The sequence below is a fragment of the Doryrhamphus excisus genome, linkage group LG10 (assembly GCF_037039965.1).
Source record: "Doryrhamphus excisus strain RoL-2023G ecotype Guam linkage group LG10, RoL_Dexc_Guam_v1.1, whole genome shotgun sequence".
In the NCBI taxonomy this organism is placed as follows: domain Eukaryota; kingdom Metazoa; phylum Chordata; class Actinopteri; order Syngnathiformes; family Syngnathidae; genus Doryrhamphus; species Doryrhamphus excisus.
In genome coordinates, this window is record NC_136366.1 from 18,361,053 (window position 1) to 18,380,801 (window position 19,749).

The window sequence follows — 19,749 nt, forward strand, 5'->3', positions numbered from 1 at the left end:
AATTAGAATTAAATTCGAATTAAACCATAATTAAACGGCGTTTTTTCGGTGGTTCTTTGTGCTCAGTACGTGTTCGCATACAAGGTAGCGTTTTCTGGTGGTATTCTTGCCTGTGGAACGTTATGAGGACTTAAAAAAGTTTATCACTGCCAAAAGCAACACTGTCGCCTCGAGTAAATGGTGGGAGGACAACAACTGTCTTTTATTTTCTATTGAAATCCTTATTGTTTAACAGTTTACTGATATCAATTCCAGAATGCCTGTGTGTGTTTATGAGTTGCATCAGCGTGTTCATGAGACGTGCTGTACCTCGTGATGTGACCACTAGGTGACAGTGTTGACCCCTTTTCAGCTAACGTAGGCACCTGTGGCGCTCAAGAGAAACCGGGCATGAGGGTGCTGCTTCCACCCCCCTTGCCCAAGGAGGAGCACTCAGCGCCGGACAAACGTTGTCAGAGGCACCTCTGGTGGCGTGGAGCTCAAAAGCTGGACATGAGGGCTCCACGTTTAACAAGTGCAGGCAATCTTGCCACAACATCGGGAGTGAAAATGTGGTCATTCCATGTTATTTGCGGGACCACCCGTATTTAAACACGATGTATAGCGAGGAACGACACCATTTTTGCTGTGTCCAGACTTGAGGGACACCCCGTGTATTTGATGAAAGGTGTTGGATGGGCATAACACAAGTGACTTCCTGATGGTGAGGAGGGGGTCAGAACACATTGTGTTCCACATGTTTTATTGCCATTGCTGTACACAAGATGTAATATCAATGTTGCTCATTTTATTTTCTTTCTGAGTCTTTGTCAGCATGCATTGAGCCAATTGGGCATTCTTCCACTTCACCAAAGGCGCTTACAGCTGTTTGTTGAAGTTAGCATAGCTCAGGATAAGGCCACTTCCTCTTCCTCCTTCTCCTTCTTCTTCAGTTCCATCTCAGTCTGCATACGCATTGACTAAAGGTGGGCAGAAAGACTCCACATTAACATTGCACTTTATCTGATGCATGGACAAGTGTGAGTTTCCTCCCGGTTTCCTCCCACATTCCAAAAACATGCTAGGTTAATTGACGACTCCAAATTGTCCATAGGTATGAATGTGAGTGTGAACGGTTGTTTGTCTATATATGCCCTGTGATTGGCTGGCGACCAGTATAGGGTGTACCCCACCTCTCGCCCGAAGACAGCTGGGATAGGCTCCAGCACCCCTCGTGAGGATAAGCGGTAGAAAATAAATGAATGAATGGCCCACTAGATGAAGTCCAAGTGGCCAGGTTACAACATCTTGTGTTCTGACATTTCATGGTTACAACCAGTGTTGGCCACATTTGCAATTAGTTACAGTGAATTGTTACTTTTCAAGAAAAAATGAAGAGAATTATTCATTGAGGTACGCCTTCCAAGTTTCTTCTTGTAAATTGTCAAAATGATGACTTTATTCCCAATTATTTAGACTTTATTTAGACTCTTTTTCTGTAATGTAATTTGACAAAAAATTTAACATTGTTCATTGTTTTGTTTGTTTCTTATAATAGTACGACTAAATATCCTTTTTCTTAAAAATTTCTACTACATTTTTCATTTACATTTAACGCATGCGCATAGGGCAAGCCACCCATCTCTATGACAACAGGCGGTGGCACAGTGTGGCTCCCCACAGAGTCACATAGACTTCTTTATAACTTATTTCTGCAATTCAAACATCATTTACGTATCTCAGACGTCTCTAGTCCATTCGTCATCGCAACACTAGACAGACAGTCTATAAACGCGAGTTATATCTCTCATTCTTGCAATGCTAGACGGTTTTTGCACCGTGATAATGTAATGTGTTGGGATGCTGAGCTAAGTTAGCCATTGCCACTAAATCATGCTATTATAAGCATGCTATTTTAGTGTGTTTAGTCTACTGCTTATAGGGGAGATGTTATGTTGCTGTGTATTTGTTTATGTTGCTAACTGTTACCTTTATAAACATTACGGTGTGGTAGACAAACTTCATAACATAACACAACATAACATAACAATAACATATAGTTAAAGGCAAATTGGCTATTTGAGAAGTGTATAAGAAGTGGATATTCTTGGAAGCAGATGAAATGGACGTTGCCTCAACGGAGCAACAAGTAGTGGATTTCCTAACATCTAAAGAGGTAGATGTTGACATCAAATCCATGACACTTGTATCCCACTGTATGGCAGGAACAGAAGCACACCCGTCATCATCGTCAAGTTCACTAACAGGAAATCCAAGACAGCTGTACTAAAACAAGGAACGAAGCTGGAAGGTACAAATGTCTACATGAATGACCACCTGACCAAACGCAATACTGAAATTGCGAAGAAAGCATATGACCTGAGAAAGCAGGGAAAGAGTCAAGCTACTTGGAGTGCCAACTGCAAAATGTTCATACAGTTAAAGGGAGGACCGGAAGCTAGTGTGCTCGTTGTCAAAAATATTGTGGATCTGGAACAGTACTGAGATTACTCTAACTTGAAAATGGGAAACGGCTTAAACATCACCATTATGACACAAGACGATCTACAATTGGACACCTTTGGCTCTACAAATCACAAACAATTGGAATTGGAAAAGGACATAGATCCGGACACATTTTTTTTTATCACACAGGATAATTGACTGCCCCTCCGTGAATCACCACCTTATCGTGGTGGAGGGGTTTGAGTTCCCGAGTGATCCGAGGAGCTATGTTGTCTGGGGCTATATGCCCCTGGTAGGGTCTCCCAAGGCAAACAGGTCCGAGGTGACGGGACAGACCAAGAGTGACTCAGAAGACCCATATGAATAAAAACAAGAGGAGGAACTGTACCTCGCCCAGATGTGGGATACGAAGGCCTCACCCTGGAGCCAAGCCCGGGGGAGGGGCTCGCAGGCGAGCGCATGGTGGTCGGGCCTTCACCCGTGGGGCCCGGCCGGGCCCAGCCCGAAGAAGCCACACGGGATCTCCCCCTCGTAGACCCACTACCTACGGGGGCAAGCATAAGGGTACGGTGCATTGTGTGTTGGATGGCGGTCAAGGGCGGGTGCCTGGGCAACTTGGTCTTCGGCGGCCAAATCTGGTTCTTGGGACATGGAATGTCACTTCTCTGGTGGGGAAGGAACCTGAACTTGTGCGAGAGGTTGAGACATTCCGACTAGACATAGTCGGACTCACCTCGACCCACAGTTTGGGCTCCGGCTGGACCTTGTTCTGCTCTGGAGTTGCTGCAGGGGAGAGGCGGCAAGCGGGTGTGGGCTTATTAATAGCCCCCCGGCTTGATGCCTCTGTGTTGGAGTCAGCCCCGGTGAACGAGAGGGTCATTTCCCTACGCCTTCGGGCTGGGGAAAGGGTCCTGACTGTCATTTGTGCGTATGCGCCAAACAGCAGTTCGGAGTACCCGGCCTTTTTGGAGCCCATCAGGGGGGTGCTGGACAGCACCCCAGCTGGTGACTCCATCGTTCTACTGGGAGACTTCAACGCCCATGTGGGCAATGACAGTGTGACCTGGAGGGGCGTGATTGGGAGGAACGGCCTCCCTGATCTGAACCCGTGCGGTGTGATGTTACTGGACTTCTGTGCGAACCACAGTTTGTCCATAACTAACACCATGTTCGAACATAGGGATATCCATAAGTGCACTTGGCAACAGGACACCCTAGGACGCCGGTTTATGATCGACCTTGTAGTCGTATCATCAGACCTGCGTCCGCATGTTCTGGACACACAGGTGAAGAGAGGGGATGAGCTGTCAACTGATCACCACCGGGTGATGAGTTGGAGGGGGAGGATGCTGGACAGACCTGGGAGACCCAAACGAGTAGTGAGGGTGTGCTGGGAACGTCTAGCAGAGTCTCCCGTTCGTCGAGTCTTCAACTCTCACCTCTGGCAGAGCTTCACCTGCATCCCGGGGTAGGACCGGGATATTGAGTCCGAATGGGCCATATTCCGTATCTCCATTGCTGAGGCAGCTGACTGGAGCTGCAGCCGCAAGGTGGTCGGTGACAGTCGTGGCGGCAGGCCCCGAGCCCGATGATGATGCCTCAGAGAGGTTCTGTCTGAGGACACATACGTGGACAGTGCCATCACCGTGGCTGAGGTATCTGGGGTGGTCAAAACGCTCCTCAGTGACAAAGCTCCGAGGGTGGATGAGTTCCGCCCGGAATTTCTCAAGGCTCTGGATGTTGAGGGACTGTCTTGGCTGGCACGTCTCTTCAACATTGCGTGGAAGTCGGGAACAGTACCTTTGGATTGGCAGATCGGGGTGGTGGTCCCCCTTTTCAAGAAGGGTGACTGGAGGGTGTGTTCCAACTACGGGGGGATCACACTCCTCCCTGGAAAAGTCTATTCCAGGGTGCTGGAGAGAAGGGTATGACCGTTGGTCGAACCTTTGTTACAAGAGGTCCAATGCGGTTTTCGTCCTGGTCGTGGAACACTGGACCAGCTCTAAACCCTCACGATGGTTCTTGAGGGTGCATGGGAGTTTGCCCAACCAGTCTACATGTGTTTTGTGGATCTGGAAAAGGCATTCAACTGTGTCCCTCGTGGCGTCCTTTGGGGGGTGCTCCGGGAGTACGGGATTGATGTGGTTCTTATGGCCTCTTCGGGCTGTGACCTTCAGCGTTTACTGGGACGGTTTGCATCTGAGTGTGAAGCGTCTGGGATGAGACTCAGTACCTCCAAATCAGAGGCCATGGTTCTCAGTCGGAAAAGGGTGGAGTGGGAATGAGGTCCTGCCCCAGGTGGAGGAGTTTAAGTATCTCGGGGTCTTGTTCACAAGTGAGGGAAAGTGGGAGCGTGAGGTCGACAGACAGATCAGCGCAGCCTCGGCAGTATTGCGGTCGCTGTACCGGACCGTGGTGGTGAAAAGAGAGCTGAGCCGGAGGGCAAAGCTCTCAATTTACCAGTCAATCTATGTTCCCACCCTCACCTATGGTCATGAGCTTTGGGTCATGACCGAAAGAATGAGATCGCGGATACAGGCGGCTGAAATGAGTTTCCTCCGTAGGGTAGCTGGACTCACCCTAAGAGATAGGGTGAGGAGCTCAGCCATCCGGGAGGGGCTCAGAGTAGAGCCGCTTCTCCTTCACATCGAGAGGAGTCAGTTGAGGTGGCTCGGGCATCTAGTCCGGATACCTCCCGGACGCCTCCCTGGTGAGGTGTTCCGGGCATGCCCAGCCGGGAAAAGGCCCCAGGGCAGACCTAGGACACGCTGGAGGGATTATGTCTCACAGCTGGCCTGGGAACGCCTTGGTGTCCTCCCGGTGGAGCTGGAGGAGGTGGCCGGGGACCAGGAAGTCTTTGCTTCCCGACTAAGACTGCTGCCACCCGACCCGGATAAGCGGAGGAAAATGGATGGAATGGATGGAGAATTGACTGTCGTTATTAAACAGAAGAGCAATACAATAACAATTTAAATATTGATGACAAGTTGTCAATCATACATATAAACTGCTGAAGCATGTACGCAAACTATGACAACATCAAACAATATTTGAATGTATTCAAGAAACTTTTCAAAGTAATCGCAATCTCGGAAACCTGGCTGAACAAGGATAAAGGCACGGGCTTTGAGTTGGAAGCTTATGAGATGACCTGCATCAACAGGAACAACACAAGGGGAGGAGGAGTCGCCCTGTATGTGGACAAACAATTACATTACAAGTGGTAAAGAATATGTCAGTTGCTATTGACAATATCTTAGAATGCATAACAATTGAAATCTAAAGAAGAAAGCAAAAACGTGTACATAAGTTGTTTATACAGAACGCCACACTCAAGGATAGAAATGTTTGAAGATTGGATCAAAACAACCTTTTCAGATAACAATCAAAAAAATATTTTCATTTGTGGAGACTTCAATATCAATCTGCTGAATCCACACAAGAACAAGGTAATTGACGATTTTATAGATACAATGTACAGCTTAAGTTTGTTTCCCAAAATCACCAGACCAAGTAGAATAACCGACCACTGTGCCACTTGAATCGAGAATATATTCACCAATGACTTTGATAAAGACATCAGTGATCATCTTCCAGTGTTCACAATTTACAAGCATCATTACAACAACAGACCAACAGAGGCTACAAAGACGTGGATGAAGGATACGAACACTTTCTACATACCTATATGAAGCTGTACGATAAGAACTTTCCCTGGAGAGAAAAGTCAAAGAAGCAAAAGAAAAACAACCAGCCATGGATGACAAAAGGACTTACTAATGCTTGCAAGAAGAACACACTATACGGGAAATTCATCATTCAACAGACTAGACCAGAGGTAGGGAACCTATGGCTCGGGAGCCAGGTTGGGCTCTTTTGATGACTGTATCTGGCTCTCGAGCATTTCTTACCACAATAAAAATTTATTTTTGCTAACATTTTAAAGTAAACCATCACAGAAATGTTAAAAATAATATTCAAAATCAACAACTTTCTTATGCATTTTAATTTGTCCATCTATATTCTGCTGCAATACGGCCAACCATATCTATCTTTCCTGATGATATTTTCCAGGTCAAACACCAAAACTTGATTATTACTGGGTAATGCTGTAGTCTACCTCGCTCATTGAGATGTCAAAAAAACATGTAAATGTAAACTTTCCTCCTTTAGTCAAATAGCTAAAGCTGCAGAACCAAGCCTTCTGACGAAGATGGCCAAAAGAATGAAATACGTCTACGGAGTATGGTGCAAAACTATGCAGCAGCAGAAGTTGTATTAATGGCAACAAGTATTTGATTTATTATTAGACACTGCGCTGCTCACGAAAGTGTGCTGGCCACACCCCATTGGCGTGGGGTAGTGTGCCTGGTCTACGTAATTAGAGCCCATTATATCTAAAACTGTTGGTCTTACATAAAAATGCACACATTTTATTGCATTCAATGTTTAAAAAAATGTATATGGCTCTCACAGATACACATTTTAAAATATCTGGCCTTCATGGCTCTCTTCGCCAAAAAGGTTCCCGACCCCTGGACTAGACAATCAGAAAGAACATATAAGACTTATAAAAATAAGTTGACTACAAGAGTGTGTCTGAAGAAATATTACAGCCAACTATTAGACAAGCACAAAAACAATATTCGAGCAAACTGGGGCATTCTAAATAGTATTGTAATGGGGTGATTTTGGTGACTCGGCTCCGGCTATAGTTGAAAGCCAAAAGTCAGACGGCCAGCACTCCCCCAAACATATCATGGGCAGCCACCGTGCGCAGCTGCGCGAATCAGGCGGTCTATTAAATGGCAAATTGCTTCCTTTTTATCAGCGCGTCACCTGCAGCGGAGAAGTGCCGATCGTGCCTGACCTGGTTTAGCTGTGGAGATCACGGTGAAGGTAGTTTTCGTTTTTCTTTTGTTATACATATTCAGTTGGCAGTGGTTAACGTGTTTATAATTTTGTGTTTCAGTAAGCCACTGGTCTTGTTATGCTTTTGTTTTGCTCGTTATATTAAGCGGTTGTTGCGCACACTACTTCTACCTTTTTCTGGGGACCTCCGAAAGCGTGTTCGGCTTAATTTAGGCAGTAGATGCCGCTCTGGGGTTGTGCTGTCTCAACTGGCTTAGTGTATGCACTTTAGGGGAGGACCAACAACCATTGCACGTATGCACTTTGACTTGGCGAGTTAGTTCCAGATGTTCCTGTACGCTATGTATTTGGTCACCCTCTGTGGGACTCGCCGACCGGTGGGCTTTTAGCCCCGCCCTCGCCGGCCGCTCCGTTACAGTATTATCAGGAAAAACAAAGACAGACTACCCTAATTATTTCATGGTGGGAAACACCTATAATGATGACATGGACATGGATGAGACGGTTGAAAAGTTCATTAACTACTTTGTCAATATTGGTCCCAAACTAGAAGAAGGGTTTCGGAAACAAAGGACAAGCGAGGAAAAGAATGAAACAATAGAAAGGAATCCTAATTCTATGTTTCTGACAGATGTAACAAAAAAGGAAACATCGACATTGTCAAAAGTTGTAAAGCAAAAACATCAACTGATTGTAATGGAATGGAAATGGACACTATAAAAACAGTAGTCAACGAGATCGTACAACCGCTTATGTACATCAGTAATTTATCTTTTCATACCAGAAGATTTCCCAAAGAAATAAAAACAACTAAGGTTGTTCCAATTTTTAAAAATGGTGACAAACACCAATTTACAAACTGTCAATCGGCCAGTTTCCTTACTACTACAATTCTTCAAAATTGAGAAGCTATTCAACAATAGGCTGGATAAATTAATTAATGCAAACAAATTACTATCAGATAGTCAGTATAGATACAGAGCTAACATTTCTACCTCCATGCCACTGATTAAAATTATGGAGGAAATCACTAATGCTATAGATCACAGGAAGTGTACAGCCACAGTATTCATGGATCTGACAAAAGCCTTTGATACAATCAATCATGACATCCTAATAACTAAATTAGAAAGGTATGGAATAAGAGGATTAGTTCTGAACTGGGTCAAAAGCTATTTAGCTAAATGATGTGGTGTTTTGTGAACGCAACTCCTCATTGCTTATCATAAAACATTTCAAGTCTGATTCAAATAATTGGCAATTAAGGCAACCATCCATCCATCTTCTGTGCTGCGTATCCTCACAAGGGTCGTGGGGGTATGCTGGAGCCTATCCCAGCTGACTCCAGGTGAGAATTAAATAAACCAGTGTGAGGTAAATAGATTTTCAGACGTGTGCCATCACTTCATTTGATTTACATTTTGGCCCTGTTAATACATACAAAATCCTGCCCTTTAAATTTGGGCATATTTCAGACATATTTCAGACATTGTGAGACATGGTGATTAATCATGATTAATTTAAAAACTTCAAGATTGTAACCATTTGACAGCCCTAATTTCTATTTTATGACGCTGTTGTTGGATTTTTAAAATATTTTTTTTAAAAGTATTTTTAGAATATGCCACAGGCCAATACAGTCACATTGCACCAATGGCCCCCGGACCACACTTTGTACACACCTGTTTCATTAATGCAACTTATAGTGCAGTTCCACTTACAGTACTTGTTTTTTTCTCCTTTTCATGACATATTTTTTATACTTTAGAGTGACATACATTGCGGTCGTAAATATGGAACATGTACTTGCACTTGCACTGAGGACATCTTGTATAAGAACCCAACAATCAATGTTGCATAAACTTACTGTCACGAGCACATGGCCTTACCTCCAGGTCTTTGGTGACAGCGTGGTTGGGCCCGTGGGTGACCATGAGAATGCCAAAGGCCTGGCAGATCATGCTGTGGCCCTGCTCAGTCTGCCCCGCCTGCCAGTGTATGACGCCTGCACGCATGATGGCCAAACCCAACAGGGGATTATTGTGGTGGTATAACTTCCTGTGGACGATACAGGTTAAGTTGAAATGATTTTCTTGAGCTGTAGTACCGCATGTTCATGAAAGAACCTGATGCAAAATATGACTTTCATGGTAAGACCCCTCAAAACTCCTCATTTCAACACTCCGCAACACTTTTGCACCTGTTCTAAATTGCACAAGCAATCATTGTTGATCACCTGCAACACCCCCATTAATAGTACATACCATTATTGACTTTGCTCACACAATTTTGCACTCGTTATTTTGGACCTTTGCAGAGAGCTGTTTTTTCAAATTTTTTGTTTTTTACATTTTCCACCTACAGGGATCCCTCGCAACATCACGATTCACCTTTTCGCGGACTTGCTGTTTTGCAGATTTGTTAGTCAGTCTCCTCCATGCCTTCCCCTGCAGTACAGAACTAGTTCTACTTGCCAAATTTACTGTACATACTGTACATAGACGTACGTATATAGGGAAATATGATGACAAGAGGAATATGTTTTAACAAGGATACAAAAACGCCATAGTACAGCAGAGTAGCACCAGGACAACGAAGAGGCACAGTCAGAAGAGTGAAATACACTTGAGTCACTTTACCTTGGGCCACACTTTGGACACCCCAGGTTGGATAAGCTTTGTGTTGACATTTGTCACTAAATAAGAGCATGGATAAGGTGGCAAACTTACATGTATCCATTCACCAGCCTCCCAGCGTATGCTGTAGCCTCAGAGAACGAGCGCTGGTATGACAGCACCTCGCTGGCTACACTCAGCACGCGCAGTCTGGACAGGTGAGTGTCAGCCAGAACGTTCTCCTGCTTTTGCAAACACTCACGACACAGCTTCACCACCTAAAAGCAGACCGAGCCAGTTAAGAGCCACAGTGAAAATGGTGTGACACCAGGAAGCAAATGTACCTCGTGGAAATTTCCCTCCATTCGGAACTTCTCGATCTTCTCCAGACAGTCTTCAGTGAAGGCAGTGACCTCTTCCAGCTTCTCAGTGGATGGCTGTGAGGGACATACATGTATTAACCTGTCAGACGATTGTGCCCCATACTGAAGGCCTTATTGCTTTATTAATAATAATAGATAGTCATCATCATTGTACACATGCTATACGTCTATGTAAAGCTGAAAAGCTCAGCAAACTGATTTTAGGACAATTCATATGAATTTAGGTTTATTGATTTATTTGGTTTGTCGATTGCTTGTGGTTACACTGAATTATTTCCAACAGAAGTGTAACGTCCTGTGAGGACGTCCTCTTGTGGCTTCCTACAGTGGATTTCTGATCAACCTATGAGTTTTTTTAATTCTTAGAATAATTACGTATTATTTATTTATGTATAATTATTTTTCCTGTATAATCTTGTGTCCCTCACTCCAGTCCAGTATGTGTGCTAATAGGTGAAAGGATTTTGATTTGAGGCAAGGCGCAGATCTGTCAGGGTTAATACAGTTAGACAATGACTTTCCAAGTCAATAAGTTATGGAGACAAATACCTGTGTATCCGATTCAGTAAAAACTGGCGTGTTTTAACTCTCACATCCGTATCAGTCAATCAGATCAGAAGCTCATACACACACGTTTATGAGGAGCCGAGCAAACACATAGATTAGATTGAAATCCACACAATTGCCTCACCTTGCTGTCTGCAGCAGCCATCATCAAGTCATCCTTGAGGTGTTGGCTGCAGTGCTGGCATGTGCACTCAAAGTGGAAACACTCCTCCAGCTTCTTCTTACGCTCAGCTGACAGGTTGAGAAAGTCCACATAGCTCACGGTCAGCTCCTGACCCTCAGGGATTTTTTCTAAAGCTCGCAGCTCAATCCTGGCAAAGAAGAAAATATTGATCAGTTTCAAATTGGGAGACACGTCAAGAGGCCGGAGCAACTGAGACACCCATGGAAATGTTTATTTCAAACTAACAGGACATCATCAAAGCAAACACCTCCCTTACTTACGGTGAAACCAAAAATAACACAAGTAACACGTGGAACACACAATGTAACCACACCACACAGATTACGAGGGTATCAAAATAAATGTTAATACATACAAAATAAAACTATTACATACTCTCATACATACATACTCATACATTACATACATACATGTTGATCTGGCCTTAAATGACCATTTAGCCTATACATTCATTTATATGCATTTCCAATTGTTTTCTGCATGTCAAACAATGTTTTGGAACACATTCATCAGATTTATATGATTTTCCTATACACTGGGATGAATTGAGTGTTAGAGTACATTTTAGTCTGACCTTCTGGAACGGATAAATGATGTTAACCAAGGTTCCACGTCCTTATTTGACACAAATGTACTTGGAAATATATATATATAAAAAAAACATATATTTGGACTGATAATAATTGAAACAGTGACACTTAGAGAGCCTTATTGGCATTTTTGCAGTTTTGCAGGCAAATGTCTCCTGTTCTTGATCCAAAATAGTTCAGGTGAGCACGGGCTGTACGTACCTGCTCTGAGAGTGAAGAGCAGAGCTCAGGGCAGTTTGGCTGTAAAAAGAAAGGGACACGTAGTGTGAGAAACACTATGGTTACCATAGGGCAGTGGTTCTCAATTATTTTCTGTCATGCCCAAAATGGGGGACAGAAAGGTTTTGTGCCCCCCAAATTTAAATAATAGTGAGAAACTGATATCTATTTATTTATATGTACAGACTGAAGTCAATACTGAAACCAGCATAATGCAACAAAATGGAGAGCAGTGAGCATACAAGCGTATTGAAGTGTCAAATTGCACGTATGACAAGGTCATACATGTTGGCAGATCTGCCTCTCACTCCCCCCACAGGGGGTGGGGGGCCCTGCTTTCCGAGAAGCACTGCCATAGTGTGTGCATGTACAAAGGTAAAACCTCACTGAAGCCTTAAGAGTCGTGCTGGATGTTGAGTTGACAGCGTGGGATTTTAGCTCTAACAGAAAAAAAATCTAAAAATCAGCAGTATTTTATTTAAATACAGGGAGAAAATAAAGAGAGGAAAATCACATGAAAAGTTATAATTTTACGAGAACAACATTGTAATATTCATTCATTTTGTACTGCTTATCCTCGCGAGGGTCGCGGAGGGTGCTGGAGCCTATCCCAGCTGTTTTCAGGCAAGAGGTGGGGTACACCTTGGACTGGTCGCCAGCCAATCACAGGGCACATATAGGCAAACAACCATTCACACTCACATTCATACCTATGGACAATTTGGAGTCGCCAATTAACCTAGCATGTTTTTGGAATGTGGGAGGAAACCGGAGTACCCGGAGAAAACCCATGCATGCATAGGGAGAACATGCAAACTTCACACAGCGATGGCCGAGGGTGGGATTGAACTGTGAGGTCTGTGCGCTAACCACTCGACTACCGTGCAACCCAAATTGTAATATTATGATAAAAATAATGTCATTTTAGTTGCAAGAAGTTTAAATATCAAATAAAAAAAGTTGTTATTTTTTAAGTGGTAATACTATGACAGGGCTGCACAGCAGTAAGTGGTGAGTGCGTAGGCCCCTCAGCGAGGTGACCCGAGTTCGATTCCATCCTCAGACATCTCTGTGTGGAGTTTGCATGTTACTTTTAACCAGGGGATCTTTTAAGCATATCTGCATGTTTTCCTTTTCAAAATATCTACGTGGCCTTTGCACCGTTCAGTTTTCAGTATGTGGCCTTTGGTATAAAACGTTTGTTAGATGATACATACTTGCCGTGGTTGAGGACAACAGAGCAGTTGGGCCAGCAGTCATGGTTGACCAGACACAGGTTGGGAAAAAGGCCCACACCGACAACTTGCAGCCCACTCTGGTCACTCAGTGTGAATCCGTTGCATTTAATCTACATGTACACAAAAAAGAGGAGCATTTGGAAAATAATGCGGTGGTCCAGGAGGAACAAAAACAGCTTTCTGTGTTCATTGTTACAATGCCAAAGATGTGTGAGATGTAGTCGACTGAGTGCTGTTTCTTTCCATAAGACCAATATCCCAGCAAGCTCTGGACATCACTCTCAAGCTTTCTGAGGCTGTCCCCTGGTAGGTTGGACACGTGGTCCTCCAGCTGGTCCACTGAGATCATCTGATTGTCTGCCACAATGCCTGTGTCCCTGTGAAGGCGCCACAGCACTCGTGCAGCCAGACTGCAGGGGAAATAAGAAGAGTACATAAGTGGTTGTTTCAGTCCATGATCAACACAGTCAGAGGCCCAAAGGATATCCTGGAGTAAGAACATAAACTCATGACACACAAAAGCCCTGATCAAGCTAAACAATAAACACAAGTTGTTATTGTAGTCCAGGAAGGGATAAACTACAGCTTGTTTAGCATTTTCATATTAGCCACATACTCTATACGTCTTGAACCATTTGTCTAATCAGAATCATTTCAAACGTTTCTGAAAGTTGAGGCAGTGCTGGGATTGCATGCGTCACAGCAGCTCCGGGAGGACCAGGCTTTGATACCAGACGTTTATTTGCAAAGCAGCGTCTGCCTGTGTGATGAAGAGGGACGGAGAAGCAAACTGTTTCTGACAAAGTTCACTGGGTGTTTTTTTTACTGTTTATTTTTTTTTCACCATGTTCCATCTAGCTATCATCTATCTTTGGATTCCAGGGGCAGCAGCATGAGGTAAAGATCCCAAGCTTTTCTTTCCCCAGTGACCTCATCCAGCTCCTCCCAACTGATCCAGAGACATTCCTAGGCCAACTGAGAGACACATTCTCTGAAATGTGTCCGACTGGTCAGACATACCCTGAACACCTCCACAGGGAGGCGCCGATGAGGCATCCTGACCAGATGCCAGGACACCATCATCTGGTTCCTCTCAATGCGGAACAGCAGCGGCTCTTCTCCGAGTTTCTCCCAGATGACGATTGACAGATGACAATCCAACACCATGTAGTTTGCCGTGGAACTTTCAATGGAACTTTCACTGCTGTGTTCAAAATACAGCCCAACCTTGGTTTTCAAATGCCCCGGTTTTCATCTGATTCGGTTTTCGACAAAAAATTTGCCTCAGTTCTCGACCACACATGCTGGATCATGTCACCCAACATGTCAACACATAGCTGACACAATGTTACGGTGTCCTGTGAGGCACATTCATTTGGCAAACTCAGATGAGAATGTAACATAAATTATTCCCTTTGCAACATCAACTCATGCTGAATCCATTTCAGTCCTCTATTCTCTATAAAATGTATTTTTCTTTTCAGATTTTTGGGTGTCTGCAACAGATTCATTGGTTTTACTATACAGTGGTACCTTGGTTAACGTCCGTCCTGGTTAGCGGGTTTTTTGGTTAACATCCAAAATCTTTGCAAAAAATTTGCCTTATGTTGCGTTTGTCCGTTTAGTGTCCAAAATACCAGCAAGTTTGTTTACGCCGCCATTTTGGTTGACACATGCAAGATGTAATCTTGCGATACTTGCACATGTGGGCCACGGGCTCAATGTACCAAACACAAGGACCAAACAAAAGAGACAAGAGTACCAAAAACAAGGGTGCAAGACCTCCAAATTGTACAACTTAACATCCTTTCTGAGGTAGGTAAATGTGACGAGAGTGGCTCGGTCATCAGCTGCGGTGCACACTGTGGTTGCCACTGCAGTTCCCACGTAACAACTTGCATGGTGGTGCATCGAGGCTGACACTCAGGACCTTGGCGGTCCAATCCTCAGCTACAGAAGCTAGCTCTCTGTCACCTCTCTGGTAGGGATGGAGCCTGAGATGGTGTGCGAGGATGCTGTGGGCGTGTCTTGGTTGACACGGCTCTACAGCACCACATGGACATTAGGGACAGTACCGCTGGATTGTCAGACTGGGGTGGTGGTCCCCCGTTTTAAGAAGGGGGACCGGAGGATATGTTCCAACCATCGTGGCATCACAATCCTCAGCCTTCCCGGAAAGGTCTATTCAGGGTTTCTGGAGAGGAGGATCTGCCGGACAGTTGAATCTCGGATTAAGGAGGTGTGGTGGTGTGGACCAGCTCTATACTCTCAGAAGGATCCTTGAGGATGAAAGGGAGTTTTCCCAAGCAGTCTACATGTGTTTTGTGGACTTGGAGAAGACATTCAACCGTGTTCTCTGGGAATTCTGTGGGAAGTACTCCAGGAATATGGAGTATCGGACAAGCTAATTCAGGCTGTTCATTCCCTGTATGACTGGCGTCAGAGTTTGGTTCACATTGCCAGAAATAAGTCGGACCCATTTTCAGTGAGGGTTGGACTGCACCAAGGCTGCCCTTTGTCACCGATTCTGTTTATTACTTTTATGGACAGAATCTCTAGGCAGAGCCAGGGCGTTTGGTGGCTAAATGATTGGGTCTCTGCTTTTTGCAGATGATGTGGTCCTGCTGGCTTCATCGAGCCGTGACCTTCAACTATCCCTGGATCGGTTCGCAGCCGAGTGTGAAGCGGCCAGGATAAGAATCAGCACCTCCAAGCCTGAGGCCATGGTTCTCGCCCGGAAAAGGGTGGAATGCCATCTCTGGGTCGGGGATGAGATCTTGCCCCACGTGGAGGATTATAAGTACCTCGGGGTCTCAGAGGGAGGGAAAGATGGAACACGAGTTCGACAGGCAAATCGTCATCTGCAGTGATGCCCTACATCAGTCCTTTGTGGTGAAGAGAGAGCAGAGCCAAAAGGCAAAGCTCTCAATTTACCAGTCGATGTACATTCCTACCCTCACCTATGATCACGAGCTTTGTGTAGTGACCGAAAAGACAAGATCGTGGGTACAAACGGCCAAAATTAGTTTTCTCCGCAGGGTGGCTGGGCTCTCCCTGAGAGATGAAGTGAGAAGCACTGTCATCCGGGGGAGACTTGGAGTGGAACCACTATTTCTCCACATTGCGAGGTGCCACATGAGGTGGCTTGGGCATCTGGTAGAATGCCTCCTGGACGCCGCCCTGGGGAGGTGTGCAGGACACGCCAGGATACGTTGGAGAGACTATGTCTCCCAACTGGCCTGGGAGCACCTTGGAATCCAGAAGGAGGAGTCGGACGAAGTTACCGTGGAATGGAAGTCTGGGTCTCCCTGCCTCCCGACCTTAGATAAGCAGTCGAAGATGAACGGGTGGATGGATATATGATCTCAGGGAAGAACTAAATTTGAAACACTTATATGCTAGGACTACGTTAAAAAGCCATAGCATTTCTGTATGTGGAATCAAACTATGGAATGGATTGAGTAAGGAACTCAAACAATGCACAACGATGAGCCAATTCAAGAAACACAAGGTGCTAAATACAAGGATGACAAGTCTTGAACCACTCATGATGTGCTATATATATCACTATATGGACCTACTGTAACAGATCAGTAATGTTAACCAAGGCACAACTGTACTTACTATGGAAACATTTGCTTTGTTTGTTTGTATGTTTCACTGTTACTGGACCTTTTGGAACCAATGAATAACCAAAAACAAGGTACTACTGTAAACCACCAAAATGACTACATAAATTTAACAGCGAAAACTGGCTGTCGAAAAATGGAGTTTATGGTGTGAGAAAAATTGTTTCACAATGTAAAGATGTCTGGGGTTCCAGAGACCAAGCTTATCTCAGGAGAATGTTGCTACCAGTTAGTATGCTATGACAATTTGATTTTGCATTGTAGCTTATACTTTTCCCTGGCAGAGCAAATCGGTTTAGCATGTAGGGGTATTTAGATCGATAGCACTATTTGCCTAAATGCCTGGACAGGACAAAACAAGTAAATGATCCCCAAAAATTTAGTTTATGTATTCTTCACTCACAATCAGTCCAGCTTTCAGCTAAGATGTCTTACCGAACATTCTGATTTGGCGCCTTGCCGACCTTCTTGATGGCCGCACACTCCTTCTTGTGTTCATCCCAGCATGCAGTCTGGCAGGTTCGGTTGCAGTAGTAGGCAAACTGACATTGGGCACAACGATGCAACTTGGCCTGCTGGCGGAAGCAGCTGTGGCACACCTGCATGAACATGCTGTGAGAACGCAGAGAGTATTGAGCTAGTTCTGTATGTATTCATAAATCATAAAAAAATCCTACAAAATTGGGCCCACCGCATTACCCACGAAACACTGCATAGACAAGCATAACAAACCAATTGCCAGCAATTCTAAAAGGGGACGTATTATACTCATTGCTGTCAGTTGAGTTGTGGATTCCAATAGAGCAGCTACACCCGATAACCCGCACAGAAAGCTTTATCGATCTTCCAGAATCTGCACCTCCTTCTGAATTGTTTCCATGGACTTCCTGCTTCCGACCTAAACGGTCTGTTTCATTTACTCCAACCCCGGCTGTGATTGATAACACTACCAAGCGCTCCTGAGGAACTCAGTGGTCGGAAATACTACCATCCAAAACTGCTTTCAGGGCTGAGTTCCAAATATGCAAACCTCATTATGTGAGGCTTTGGCATCGTTTAACACGAGAATACAACATTGTAACAACATTTATAGGTTCGAAAAGTGGAAAAAGCACAATAGGTTTCCTTTAACTGAAGTCCTTTTCTAGACGAACAGTATTGGGGAAACAAAACAAAACAAAATTTGTCTTATTTATGTCTGAAATAGCTTATAGTCCGTTATTACTATATTGGGTAATTGAAGTGTAAAGGTGACTATGGGCTGTTCTTTTATGACTGTGGGGTTTAATAATGTCAAAAACCATAATTATAAAGTCATCGAGAGGTTCTATACTATAACTAATAATATTCATAAAATATTCAATTTTTAATAGACGGAATACGACTTTGCAGAAATGTGCTTATCACAGTCAGGTCTGGAACTAGTTAACCACGATAAATGAGGGATTCCTGTATTAGCATTGTTTAGCCATGCTCAGCATTAAAGACTTTTAAATGTGAAAGCTGTTCTTGTATTTTCTATTCATGTGAAGGCTGAGAGTCTTATCCTTGCAGGAATGCAGGTGAACTCTGGCTTTGCCATGTTGCTAAGATGCTTTTCTCATTTTTTTATATTTCCTCATTCATGGCTTGGTCTTTAACAAATGTCCCTATGCAAAGGGAAAATACTTCCATTTATTGCAACTTTTATTTCCTCACACAATTTAACAATTTTAACGCAGCAAAGTCTTGAAAAACACTGCACTGAACAGCGGTGGAAGACACCAGATTCACCCACTGTGAAAGTCCTGCTAGTCCTCCACCAGTCAGTGATATGATATACTTTATGTTCTTTTGAAATATATAATATACAGTATGTTCTCTTGAAAAAGACAGTCAACTGTGTTTTTGTCTAAATTAAGGTGAGTGTATGGTTCCTTCTTTCAGATCACCTAGCAGTCAGATGACCTTGCAATTCCCCTCTTAAAAGGCACCCCTGACCAATAGCACTAAATAAATAAATATCAAACTTATTCAATTTATTAATATATCCTACTTCAATAATTCACTTATCGTGGCTTATCTAGTCTGGAAGCAATTGACTGTGACAAACGCGGGACGACTGTACTTAAAATTAAACTCTCGGTCATCAGGCAATGTTCTTCCTTCATTCTTCGAACATTAGATCTGACACAGTTATTGCACTTTAAAATCCAGAATAAAGTCAACCTTAGGGTCACATGACACCTTGCCAGCTACTGTATATCTATTTGCTGATGTCAGGACAGTTGAGAATTTGGAAATGAGGTCACATCGCCAATGGGATGGAGGAACGACCTGTAACTAAGTTAGTAAACCATCACTTGATGTGTGTGTCTGTATAAGGACGCTGTCATGATCCTCCTACCTGTCAAAGACCACAGCAGCAAAGCTGGCCTCTGCAAACACTACCTCCCCAGCATTGAGCTCTCTGCCCGCCTTCAGGCCGCGGCCTTTCTGTCCTGCATCAAACAGCTCAGCACTGTCCATGTTGCCTACCGTCATTGCACAAACAAAACAAAAAGCAAAAACAAAAAGGAGAAAACAGCAACAGAGGCTAGACTAATTACACTGGTGGCTTCTGATGAAATTCTTGCACACATTCAGGGTCTCTGGCCTCCTTGGCCTGGCCCATGCTACAGCCAAAAATACATTCACCTCCTCTAAGGCTTCAAGCACCTCCCCCGTGGGAGAAGCAAGACCAGTGGAGGGAATTGAGAGGGTGTGTGGATCCAAGGTGGGAGTCGTTCCCTTGTTGGGTCGCCTCCCTTGTGGTATTTTTGTCTGCGCCATCTGTTGCCTTCGATCACAAGCACTTGACAAGCAAAATAAAACAAACTGGATGGAGTGAAAACACAGATGCTTCTTGGTTAGTACGTCTGTCTCCCGGTTCAAACATATAGTATCTTTCTATCCACAGTCTTCTGGTGCTTGTGTGTTTTTTGTGCTCCGGTTGCCTCCCACATCACACAAACACGTGTCTTAGGCG

General features: G+C 44.2%; 1 protein-coding gene across 1 annotated transcript; it reads right to left on the reverse strand.

The window, feature by feature from the left end:
• Positions 1 to 711: 711 nt before the first annotated feature.
• Positions 712 to 19,428, reverse strand: smyd1a (SET and MYND domain containing 1a). Its single transcript, XM_058062041.2, has 10 exons — positions 19,129 to 19,428; positions 17,178 to 17,354; positions 13,310 to 13,523; positions 13,093 to 13,223; positions 11,858 to 11,896; positions 11,007 to 11,193; positions 10,277 to 10,369; positions 10,047 to 10,210; positions 9,207 to 9,375; positions 712 to 959 (listed from the first exon to the last, which is right to left on the reverse strand). Exons 1-10 carry the CDS (start codon positions 19,263 to 19,265, stop codon positions 888 to 890), a joined length of 1,383 nt encoding a protein of 460 aa, XP_057918024.2. The 5' UTR covers positions 19,266 to 19,428; the 3' UTR covers positions 712 to 887.
• Positions 19,429 to 19,749: the final 321 nt, after the last annotated feature.

Excerpts from the sequence above, each read along its gene's own strand:
- smyd1a (XM_058062041.2), bottom strand. The coding sequence starts at position 19,265 with ATGACGGTAGGCAACATGGACAGTGCTGAGCTGTTTGATGCAGGACAG. Across the intron at positions 13,224-13,309 it reads TCTCACACATCTTTGGCATT|ATTAAATGCAACGGATTCAC; the intron begins GTAACAATGAAC and ends GTGTACATGTAG. Across the intron at positions 10,370-11,006 it reads TGGCTGCTGCAGACAGCAAG|CCATCCACTGAGAAGCTGGA; the intron begins GTGAGGCAATTG and ends TGTCCCTCACAG.